This window comes from Desmodus rotundus, chromosome 1 (genome assembly GCF_022682495.2).
Source record: "Desmodus rotundus isolate HL8 chromosome 1, HLdesRot8A.1, whole genome shotgun sequence".
NCBI classification, from domain to species: Eukaryota; Metazoa; Chordata; class Mammalia; order Chiroptera; family Phyllostomidae; genus Desmodus; species Desmodus rotundus.
This window is the reverse complement of record NC_071387.1, coordinates 38,118,803-38,131,377: the sequence shown is the minus strand read 5'-3', so window position 1 is coordinate 38,131,377 and position 12,575 is coordinate 38,118,803. Positions and strand designations below refer to the sequence as shown.

At 42.9% G+C, this 12,575-nt stretch overlaps 1 protein-coding gene across 3 annotated transcripts in view; it reads right to left on the bottom strand.

Annotated features, from left to right (window-relative positions):
* TLE1 (TLE family member 1, transcriptional corepressor) overlaps positions 1–12,352 on the bottom strand; it is an 81,910-nt gene extending 69,558 nt beyond the window's left edge. For all 3 annotated transcript variants that reach the window (XM_024560030.3, XM_045195171.2, XM_024560031.3), the window contains exons 1-4: positions 12,212–12,352; positions 11,357–11,457; positions 9,841–9,904; positions 9,705–9,749 (exon numbers count right to left, since the gene is read on the bottom strand). In XM_024560030.3, the coding sequence (XP_024415798.1) occupies positions 9,705–9,749; positions 9,841–9,904; positions 11,357–11,457; positions 12,212–12,235 (234 nt within the window). In that variant the 5' untranslated portion in view covers positions 12,236–12,352. The remainder of the gene's footprint in view (positions 1–9,704; positions 9,750–9,840; positions 9,905–11,356; positions 11,458–12,211) is intronic.
* Between the last annotated feature and the right edge of the window lie 223 nt (positions 12,353–12,575).

Here is a 12,575-nt window from a genome sequence, read left to right as displayed (position 1 = left end):
CTGCCAAAACTCAGTAAAACGAACCAAATCCTCTTTGTTGTTCATCTATCCTCTTGAAAAAACTCAACACAACTCTATTTTTTTACTGGTAGCTGTATTAACCACTTAAGGCTGATACCTTCCAAAGACACATTTTACTGTTTGGCCTAAATAAGGCGCTGTAATTCCTCTGGATTCCTTAGACAACAGACTGCCAATAGCGCCTTCATTTAAAACAAAAACAAAACAAAAAAAAACTTCCTTTTCAGCCTTAAGATAAATGCTTCTGATCTTAAGAAGGAAACAAATAAACTTAAGTCATTGAGGGGGAAAAAATGAAAAGTGAACAATTCAGACGGAGGGAGGAAGGAAACTAGTCAGAAAAACAAGATGGGAGTGGGGCCTAAAATTCCAACAACAGGGTATAGTTTTAAAGGGATCAATAACAGATTTCAAGAACAGCTATCCTCAGAGTGCCCACAGAACAGGCACCACTGTAACTGCTTCTGTATAAAGAAACTCACTCAATCCTGGTTAACTACCCTCTGGGGTAGGTCCTGTCTTCATCCCCTAACCTACTAGCCTGTTAATTCTTTTGTAAGGAGGAATAATTAGCCCCCACACAAAAGGGAGACAGGGGGCTAGAAGGATTTACAGAGAGCTCCTACAGCACAATTCCTAGGGCATGTAGGAGCTCAATGGATGGGGACTATGACTACTCACTCACTCTAATGCACCAAATAAGCTTACTGGACAATAATAAACCTACGAGGCTGATTTCTGAAAACCAAAGCTGAAAAAGACAACTCCTCAGAACCAAGAGGGCACCTGTAGCTGCAGGCTGCACAGGGGACGGCTGCCCTTCCTCCATCCCGGTGGCCCATCCTTTATTCTCTCTATACCAGACCAACATGCAGATCAATGTTTAGGCCCCCTTTCCTAAACGGAAAGCGACCTTTTTATTTTCACTCACTAATCCATAGAAGCCTTTCAAATGGCACAAATAAAGGCGGCTGCATTTTGTTCTCTAAATCAATTTTCTCCCCAGCCATCAAGTAGATGTTCCCGCACAGAGAAAGAACAGCCCTTCCCTTCTAATTCAAAAATCCATATTGTCATTGCCCTTGCAAACTGCTAAACAAGCAGTATCGGCAAGTCACTTGTGTTCTGTAATATATTTACTGCAAATCCCAACGGCTCGCCTCCTAATGCAGTTTTCTATTGTGTCTGTGCGTGTCAATACACTGGCTGGTCACCTTACTTATAAGAGGCTCTGATCCGCTGTTTGCTCAAGGCATCAAGAGGGGACAGAGGCTGCACTCTCCAAGGCCCCCTGCTCTGGAGAGCCTCCTCCACAGGCAGGCCTACTCAAAGAGGTTTTGTTTTCTGGTATTTCACACCCCTCTACCACCCCAAGGCTTCTGAGGCCAACTTAACTTCTCCATTAGGACAGTTTCCAGCCACACAAAGTCCAAGGTCAGAGTCCTTTTGCACAATTATTTCTCAGTTTCCCATCTATTAACACTGAAGCTATTTCCCCCAGCAAATATACTGATGTCATCTTCAAGGTGCAATACACAGGACCAAAAGGTAGAAGGGCTGGGGAAGGGAAATTGGCTTTCTCATGTAAGTACCAATTTTCAGGTGCTGGGTGAAAAACAAAGTATCCTCACACCATGTAATTGTGGATCACCTAATACAACCACCCAAAAACACAAAGGGCAAGTCCAGGAGGAAAACAACCTGTTAAGATGGAACTCTTAAAATGTACTTGGAGAAAATTCCTCCTCCTCCATGTTATCTGTTTAAAACAGTGTTGGTAGCTAAAGAAAGGCCCTGCCATCTAACAAATCCTTTAAGTTTTCCAGAATTATTCTTTTATCCGTTAAGGGCATGGGGGTGCAAAGCTCTACTATGTAAGATACTTGACAAGCAGATACTACAAAATGTTTACTTTTGGTATCATTAAGTGAGTACAAATATGGATATTTGCTGTATATTTCTCCTTTTCTGTATATTTGAAATTCTTAATATGAAAATTTTTAGAGGGCGAAAGGACTATGTAAAGACTGTGGGTAAATAATCAATGAGTATAATTGCTACTATTAAGAAACAAGGCAAGTTTAATGCCTTGAGCAAACCTTGTAATTCAACTTATCCTCAACAGTATCAGGACTGTGGTCCACCTCAGGAAATAAGCAGTGGTTCCAGGGATAGCCACTGATGCACACACTCAATTCACATGCCTCAGCAACATGCTGCTTCTCTTCCTCTTTCTTTAGTACAAACAAAGTCTATTACTATAATTAAACTCCCCATTTCGAAGCCTCAGTGGATATTCTGACTATAAATCACTCTTACAAAAGGAAAACAACTGAGCAAACATGGTTAGATGAGATTATTAGAACTAAAGTCCTATAAAACATGTGGTGAAATTGGAGTTCATTCTGAATTTTAGCATAAGGGCCCACACTCTGGATTCATTTTTACTCTGGGTTCCATGGACTTGCTGAAGAATCCTAACATGTCCACAAAGAGCCAGAACTGTTAGGCAAAGCCACTGTGTATGATTTTGCCAAGCAGCTTTCACCTGATCGTCACACAGGTTCAGGATCCAAATACCACCCTACAGAAGGAGCATGTTAAATGCTACTTAACAAATGCCTACTGTGCCTGACTCACTGGGAAGGGTAGAGGTAAGTCTCAAACTCAAGCTTTAAGCAGACTGCAACCTACCTACCTGGAGTAACAAAAGAGGCACATGAAAAAAGTATTATTACAGACATCAGAGTAAAAATAAGTGGTGTGACAGCCTCCTGTTGAAGCAGCCATAGAACACCTTGAAGTAAACAGGCAGTGTTGTTACTAGAACTGGACCTTGAAGGATATCAAGGAAAACACAAAACACATTTTAAGCATGAAGAAGAGACCCATTTGGCTGGATTAAAGGACCTGGAGGGAACAGGAAGGAGGTGGCCAAGTGAAACCCGAAGGGACACTAATCAGGGGCAGACACAGAGGCTGTGAGTGACAGGCAGAGGCAATTACTGGAGTAGGAAGTCAAAATTAGAAAGAATAGACATACCAAGGAGGTCAAAAGACCCACGCCCCTAAAGGTGTTTTGCATTCATTATCTTAAAGATGCTCCCTCTCAGGGCTACAGTCCCAGGAGTGTTTGAAATGCATGGCTAGTGGTCTGTAGAGTGGGTGCACAGCGCCCTGGGCCACACAGGACAAGCCAACGTGGGGCACTGAGAACCACAAATTTATTTTAACCTCTCCATTTAATTTTTCTATTTATTACAAAGGTATATTTATGTAACTTATAAATGTATAAGAAGCCTGGTGATACGTTTTCAAACTTTTTACTGGCAGGTTGCACAAAATACCAGACTAATAATATGGTTAGATCAGTAATGGTGCTAGTATCGAACCTAGCCTAGTACCGAACATGGGTGAAAAGAGTGCAAACAATGTGCTATGACTTTATGCTGTTTTAAGGCAGGCGAATTGAATTAAACTTAAAAATGATTTAAAAACTTAATTATAGGCGTGGCTGGTATAGCTCAGCAGATCGAGCAATGGCCTGCAAACAGAAAGGTCACCATTTCCATTCCCAGTCAAGGCACATGCCTAGGCTGTAGGCCAAGTCGCAGGCTGGGGGTGTGTGAGAGGCAAGAGTTGATGTTTCTCTCACACACTGACGTTTCTCCCCTTTTTTCTCCCTCCCTTCCTTCTCTCTAAAAATAAATAAAATCTTTTTTAAAAACTTTTTTAAAAACTGAATTATAAAATAATAAAATATCGATTTGTGCAAAATCACAGGGTTTTTTATTTTTAATTTGTTTTAAGATTTTATTTATTTTTTAGAGAGGGGAAGGGAGAAAGAGAAGGAAACATCAGTGTGTGAGAAAAACATCAATTGGTTGCCTCTCTCGTGCTCCAACCTGGGACCTGGTTGGCAACCCAAGCATGTGCCCTGACTGGGAATCGAACCTTCTACCTTTGGGTTTGCAGGCCAGCGCTCAACCCACTGAGCCTCACCAGCCAGGGCAATCATAGGTTTTTTGATAATATTTTGTGTCAACATTTCTTGGAGTTTCATAAAAAGCATTATGGTGACTGAGTGGTCTACCAACTATTTGTAAAATAGTTTCTCAAACAATTTTAAAAACCATTTTTTTAACCAAGTGAATGGCAATAAATGCATATATTAATTTATTTTAAAATTTCAGTGTAAATTTTTTTCACTTTTCAGGTCAAACCATGCCTCAGAAAGTTAGAAAAATCTCTCCCACGCCTGAGTGCCTACGCCCACTCTCTACTTAAAACACCAAACCATGTACATACATAAGTCTTATGGCACATTTCTTACCAAAGTCTAGTGAGGACTATGTTGAAGGTATAAATGGCTGATCTTGTCAAATAAGCTGACAAACCGAAACAGCTATCTAAAATTTAATTGTAAACCATAAACCCAACTCCACACTAAAGGTACTAGTCCTGAGAATTTAAATTTTAAAATAATATGAAGCAACAGTAAGAAACAGGGACTGTAGAGAACTGGATGACCGAATCAGTCAAAGCCTTAATAAAGAGAACCCAGTCAGTTTCTTAGTTTCCTCCAATTTAATCCACTTCTGGAGACCAAAAAAGTTTAATAACTGAAGAACAAAGACCCAGATCTATGGAAACTTCAAATGGTTCCATGAGCCAATAACTGAATATGCACATACCTTCAGTTTAACTACCACACAAGATGATTTAAATATTTGCTAAGGGAATAGACTCCCCCCCCCCCCGTGTTTCTTAATAAACACTATTTGGAGGAACACCTTAAATCCTCTGACCAAAGACTCTCCTTAACAGATCCAGGGAAGAGATACACGAGGTGCTGGGTTCCAGTGGGGGAGTGGTGTGACTCCCCTATCATGAGATGAACCAAACTTTAGATCCTGCCTTGTCTAAACCCCCCTTTTTCAGACAGGAAAAACAAGGCCCAGGCAACATGTTAATGACTTGCCCAGTCACTAAACGAAGTTCCTAATGAAGGCAACTCAATGAAGTATTTCACACCAAAGCAGATTCTACAGGTCACCGCAGCTCCCAATGGGCCATTCATTCCAGCTCTTCTGAGCTGTCTGTCTCTGAACCTGCCTCCCTCACCTCACCCTATTCCCAACCCTGTCAGGTCCTGAACTTTATATATTTTGTTCCCCTTGGAGTTTTGGCATCAATTTTGAATTTCAAAACTAGTATTTTTTTTATCTTGAGTACTAAGTTTTTTAATATCTCCCTTAAATTCTATGCCCAAGGCAAGTGCCTCATTCACCTCACCCTAGTCAGCCCTGAACAGAAACTAGCCACTAACCCAACTGCTGAAGAGGATGGGTAGGTGCAGGTTAACTAGTAAAGACGTACCCTGCTTGCCAATAAAAACAAAGGCGAATCTTGCAGCTCAGAATTTGGACTCTCAACACACAGGAAGCTTTATCTCTTTTACTTATGCTTGTAAAGGACAGGCCTGGGTAATGAAAATGAGGTTGGGGACCACTCCAATCCTGATGACAGCTACCCTCTTTGTATTACAAGATTAACACCTGGTGGAGCTTAACTCTAAGTGCCTGCACTCCAGCTAGTCATTTTCCATTTGGAGGACACTGACTTAGGAAAAAAAAAAATCTCAGAGTGAGAAACTGCAGAGAACACAATGAAAAGGTAAAACTTTCAGACAAATACTAAGAGAATCACATCTATGGAACTAACCTACAGGTAAATCCCTAACAGTTCTACCTAAACACTTAAAAAACTATGAAAGAACAACTCATTTTTTTGAGACACTTTAAAGCACACATCAAAATTGTGAAAGCAGTTCTCCAAAATTTACTTGGTCTGAGACACTGTACTCGCTGAAATATTGCATGGAGCCTAGAAACGCTAAACTCTCATCTGGTTTTTCCTCTTTCTCCTTTTTCCACCCCATGACCAGGACTGTAGAATACTCTTCCCTTCCAGAGCTGGTCCTTTCATTCCAATTCATCACCGCCCCGGAAAGCCCCATGTGCTCACTCTGCCTGCTCTTCAGAATACAGGCCCAGTGAGACAAAGTGACTGACCAAACTCACTTCATCACTGGGTCTCAAAATCAGGAGTCCTGGCCACAAATTTCAAATTTTCTTTTATCCTTTGACATTATTTTAACCTGCAGACAGTGTTGCCAGGTTGATTACATACCCATTCCCATACCCATACCCATACCTGTGGCCTCCACAGGTCAATTAGTACTGCTGATTTTCTTAACTTTTAGAACATACACGTAGCCTCAACGTGTCTTGTGAATCATGAAGTTGGTCAGCACAGACAAAGAGTGAGAATGGGCGAGACCTGCAGCTAGGCAGACCTGGGTCACTACACAGAGGCCAAAGGATGATTCTGCCACTGGCCTCATCCTCAGGAAACACTGAATTGAGGACCAGGTGACCCAAACTCAAGCTTCAATAGGTGCTCAGCCTTGACAACGTCCAGACTCTGAACACGCGCCCACAGCTGCAGGCAGAACAAAACAGCCACCCCCAATCTACTCCACAGAATGAGGCAAATCACTTTTGGAAACTGGTGAGTGCTATAAAAATTCAAGCCACTAATGACTACTTAGGGCATGGCTTCAACAACCTGCTGAAAAGATACACAAGTGGAATAAATAAAGCTTATAATATATATTTACAGTGCACACTGTTCCCAAAAATATCAAATGAGGTAATATGCCACATGACAGGAAAAAAAAAGCCTTTAAAATTCACACTGCTAAACACAACAGGCACAAACCTCAAAACAACCAGACTCACATTAACCTGCTGGTTTTTATTGTACCCTAACACTTTAGTAGTATCAGAATTGCTTTAATTTTTCATGAGAAGTCTCCACCTCTCTTATACAGATAGCCAAAATTTCAAGATCTACCCAGAGAGAGATGGACAGGCAGATATTTATAAAAGTTTCAAGACAAAAAAAATTTGTCTTAATGCTATAATAAAAGACTTCAGTATCCATTACCATCTCTATGCCATTGACTTCTCAGTAACCAGCCACAAATGGGAGCAGAACAAGTGTGGGGAAGACTTATCAGGAAGTGTTGACACAACATAAACAGAGACTGTGGGCACCAAACCAAGTAAGGAAACCACAATTATACCATTCTTGATTTGGACGCACTTCCACTTTTTTCCCCCACACAGAAAAGTCTGGTGAGACTTGACACTGAAATCTCTAAAACCCATTTCTTCAACAAACTTGCTGAAAGGTGGGAAGGGAGAGCAGTAGTCACACTGGAGATAAATCTTAGTAACATAAAGCTCTGACCAAGGACGTTTCCCCATCACTGCATTTTTTCAGTAACAAAGATGTTGTCAGAAATGACAATTTTTTTGTGTCCCCTGATGATGCCTTCCTAGCATTTGGTTATAAGCCATAAAGCAGGACTAATTTCAGCCTGTCAGGAGTCTCGCTAATGCCCAGTTTCCCCCTAGAGAGAATTCCTGTCAAATCTAATGAGAGCTCCAAAGGCCCTCTCTACAATATAATGAGCACTTAGGCCATGCTGGTGATCAGGCGGCAAAAAGCATCAATTTGAGCCTGGCTACACCCTGGGGGCCAGACGTCACCAGTTTTAATAAGAATTATGATTACTAGCTGCACCAAATGTCTTCTCAGAACTTATTATTAATGTGTGACATTCAGAAGGATGTTTTTCAAATGTAAGGCCACTTTAAACTGAATTATAGCACTTCTTTGCATACCACTCTAGTTAAGGGTCTGTCAGCATTTACCATATAAACTAAATTTTAGGGGGCTGCATACCCTACACTATGAAGAATATGGCCTCTCTCAGCTTTTCACATTTTTCAAATTACTGAGCCAATCGTGACCATCAAATGCCTATTGGAGTACAGAAACTTATTAGAAAACTATTTTTGCACCATGGGGATTCCTGGCTCTTTTCTCCCCTTTTTCTTTCTTCCTGAATGATAAAGAAGAGAACACTCCACCATGCAACCTACAGGAACCCAAAAGAATGACACACCTCCTTAGCTTCCCCAATAAGTCCAGCACCAGCATATATTACACAGAATTGGCATTCCCTTGTAAAAGAGTCACCGAGGTTATTAAATCCTTTGACTTTATGAATTTAAGAAAAAGCCTAGTCACCTCTTACTTTTGCAGGATATTTGTTAACCAAAAGAAAAGGGTGGGGCTGGCCTTAGGGTTGGGCAGGTTAGAACTTTTTGACCAAGCTTATTTGCATAATGTATTTAAATGACCATGTATCTTCCAGGCCAATTAAGATCAACCAACAAGTTACAAGTGCTTCAATCAAGCACTAGCCATTTAAACACACAAAAACAAAGGCACAAACCCAACATAAACTAAGCTGTCAACTGTGCAAATCAGAATAAAATCAGCATTTTTAAAGACCCAATTATATTATCAATAAAAGGCCCTGAACTTCACTATCTCTTTCCAAACACATATTTGAGAACGGATCTAATGTACAAGATGATAACTTAACATTATGAAACCTATGATGAATTAAAAATCAAAGAGTGCAGAGTTACAAAAGCAGAATTCAACTCTGAAACACACTTGCTTAATGAAAGTCTTTGAATATAAGGAAGATCTGAAGGCTGAACTAATCAATTTCTCCACTGTGCCCCAGCCGGTCAGCCATGCTCTTTAATTTAATGAAACAAGGGTTTGAGATGAAATAGCACATATACATCAAGTAAGAATTGTATTGTTGCACTTTGAAATGTGTCCAACTGTGCAACTTCATCTGATGATAATTTTTTAAGAGGCAATCGATTTCTAAAAGACTTATTGTACCAGCGTCTTGATGAAAAAGTGAATGTCAGCATATCTCCAGAATACTTACACCCTGCCATTAATGCTTTCTTTGGCAGACAATGACTACTCAATCGAGGGTCCTTTGGGCTGAGCAATCATTTAGCTTTTCTTCTCTTATGAGGTCCTTAGTGCCTTGTTCCAGCTCAATACTCTTTTATACACCATTATAGTAGCCATAAGTGTGAATTTTATGGGAACTTGCAAACTCATAGTCATAGCTAGAGCTTTCCAGTCACTAATCTTTTCATGCTTTTAAAACCACTAGGACTGAAGCAACTCCCAACATATGCTGTGGCCATAAAGGCAGGCTTTTCTTCACCTCCAAACCTGCACCAACTGAGAAATTTTTCAAGAACATGTATGCTATTAGCCACTAATCCTGAGTATCACTTTATGCAGCCCCAAAGCATAAAGAAAATTCCACAGTTAGTCATACACCTTGTTTAACCTGATTTGAGGACGGGAGTGTCTCACAGGTCCACAATTCTTTCCAAACCAGAACAAAGACATTATTAGCTCTTCTCAACTTCAACAACTCTACAGGATACCCAGACCTTTCCAGGTGGAAAGGAAACTCAGGAGTCTCAATTCCTAACTGCCTTATAAACAAGCTAGTTTACATTTCCAAAGCACCTCTCACCCATTCATTTAAACATTCTGTAACTGTCGAGAAGCAACCCTTGCTGCGGAATACTACCACCAGTTTCCAGGAAGGGAAACCAAGGCAGAAAAATGGCACATGAACCCCCCACTGGAGGACAAAGCCAGTATTAAAAAATCATGACTCATTTGTCATTTCAGCTTGAAATTTAACCAAAGCTTACCTGTTTATGCATTTCTATGTTTAATCCATATGACATTTCATAATACTGTAAAGAAAAAAATCAAGCATTTCATTAACTCCTGTTTTATAATGCTAAGAACACGTATTTGCTCATATTACATGAAAAGGATACATACCATCACATAGTGCCTCTGCATTTCTGTCTTTTCACTCGCCAGTTTCTCACATTCCAATTTAAGGCTACGAAAACAAAACAGGCAACTTAATGTAAACATTATGTCACTTGTTTTAACATCTGCCTCACATATTTGCACTTCAAGTAAAAACACAGACCAATTTGGCAAAGCCATAAACTATCTAGATGAACACCCAAAAACTTTGTCCTTGCATTTAACAGAGAAAAGAAATTGAGTATTTATATACAGAGTATCCATTCAGCTACTATCCTTTTTCTTCTTGGTGCATACCTGTTCAGATGACAAGAAGGAAAAATCTGTCAAAACCTCTGATCTACCCAGAAAACTGATTCCTCCTGGTGGTCATCTGTTCACTCCCACTTCCCTGCAGCAAAGTTTGCTTCTCCAGACTCCACCAAAACCTGGCATTTGCACAATCTTCAGTCTCAGGCATAAGCTGTACTATCTTTGCTAACTCAGTCTCTAGATTTGAAAATAACTATGAAGTTACTTCTACAATTGTTGGTCCCTTTTAAAACCTTTGTTTTTAAATCCATGCCAAAATATGTCAAGCAAGTACTGCAATAAAGTGGGCTGAAGTCCTCCCTGCTTGGTAAACACAGTGTGGGCAGATATGCCTCAAGCTCTAGAGATTATTATCTTCAAGTAGACAAAAGGTCAATGATCAGAAAGCCTCTGACAAAATAAGAAAATTCACACTGAAGCATCTGTATGCTTTTTCTCAAGCATGACAAAAATAAAAACTGTCATTACAGTTATTTCTTAGCTCTAATCAGTTAAGACTTCAGAGAAACAAGAGAAGAAACTAACACTTCTGGAAATCCACGATGAATGGGTTGCTTTACACAGTTCTCACTTACGAACTTTATGAAGTTGGTCTCATTAGATAAAAAGACTAAAGCTGAGATGGGTCTAAATATGACCCCAATCCCTCTCCTATCCAAACCAACCCAGAATGACAACAGAGCAAGGGAGCTTTCCCTTACACACATCCACCTCCCACTACCTTCACTACCAATGCTGGGTGGGCACAGCTAAAAGCATCTAGCTTTCAGAATTGGACTTTGCCTCAGACCACCCAATTCTCTAGCATGGCAAACAGTGATTTCAACACTGGCTTTGCCTCCCTGAACTCGCACTCCAGGGCTGGGTCACTGACTGAACCAAGGTTTTAGCTCAGCCTGTTGCAAAATAAATAAATGAAGTGCAAATATTGATGGTTCTCATGCAACTCCTAAATACACGAAAATAGACTCCCTGGAACAGCAGCAAAGGGCAAAAGGGAAACAATGGGAGGACAAGACAAGAGAAGGGGCTGCCCTGGAAGAGACAGGAAAGGGGGTAACAAGAATGACAGGTCTTTACTGTGACTCCACACGCCACCGCCTGGACGCCTGTACTAAGTACAGACGTCGCCGCTGCTTCCACGGGGCTAGACAACAAGGGGCACAGGGCTGCCCGGGCGACCATTCGCCTGGCACGGCTGGACACGCACCTGTGATACTGAGCCTGCAGAAACTGGAATTCCTCTTTAATTCGGTCTAGAGACTCCGGAATAGTGAACTTGAAGGGCTGGCCTGCAGCCTGATGCGGCGTCTGAGGGTGATCGGCGACGGGGACCGAGGGTCGGGGATGTGGGTGGATGGATAAAGCAGTGAGTCAGAGGACACAGAGGTGGGTTAGACATAAACGAAAAATAAAGTTAGAAATGGCAGAAAACGGAGTCCTGAAATCGAGTTTGCACTTTCCCTTGGGGAGGGAGAAATTGGACCCTCCTCCAACCCCCAGCTACTAGAGAGGCTCGGAGCCTCCTCCAGCCTCCAGGAAAAGGGGCTCCCCAGTGGCCGCAGAGAACCCGGCCTGACAGATGATAACGCCGCCCCCCTCCCCCACAGGGGCGATAATGACCCAGGGGACCAGAGGAGAAAAACAACTCCCAAACGCTCCCAGTTCCCAGAGCCGACGGGGCCACCTCCAGGCGCGCCGGATCGGGGGCCTCATTGACATGCAAATAGGCGAGACCAGAAACAAAGAGGGGGGGTGCGCCGTACCCGCCCCGGGAAAGGGGGAGGATGTGGCTGCGGGAGCGAAACTCCAGCCTCCGCAGGCGCCCCCGCCCTACTACTTGAGTCTAGACGTCAAGTAGGAGGGGGCCCAGAGAAAAGGGGAAATTGGGAGTTTAAGCCCACAACCTACTTACTCTAAGAGGCACGGGCCTCGGACCTCCCAGCCTTGCACTCCCAGAGAGGAGGGGGGTCCACCAGAATGCAGCAGGCACCCGCCCCCCTACGGCGAGGAAGAGAGTGTCCTCACCCACCACAACCCTGCCCCCCAGCCAGCCGTGCCTCACCGGGTGCCGGCTCTGCGGGAACATCGCTCTGGCAGCGGCGGCGGCTCTGTTCCCGGGTAACTCAATTCTCCGCTCAATTTCCAACTTTAATCCCGCCGAGTAAAATTAAGCCGGGAAGCCAGGCAGAGGCGGGACGCGCTGGGGGCCGGCTGGCCACGCACGCAGACGCGCTCGGAGGGACGGACTGGCCACTCGGCGCCCGGCTGCTCTTGCTCCCGCCGGTGCGGGAACCTCTGTTCAGGGCCACATCGCGAGGCACCCCAGGCCCGGCTACACCAAAAATCTCCGCGGCGACGCGCCGTTCTCCAACTCGCAGGCCTCGGCCGCTCGGGCGGGGAGGCGAGAGCGTGGTGATTTCAGCCCG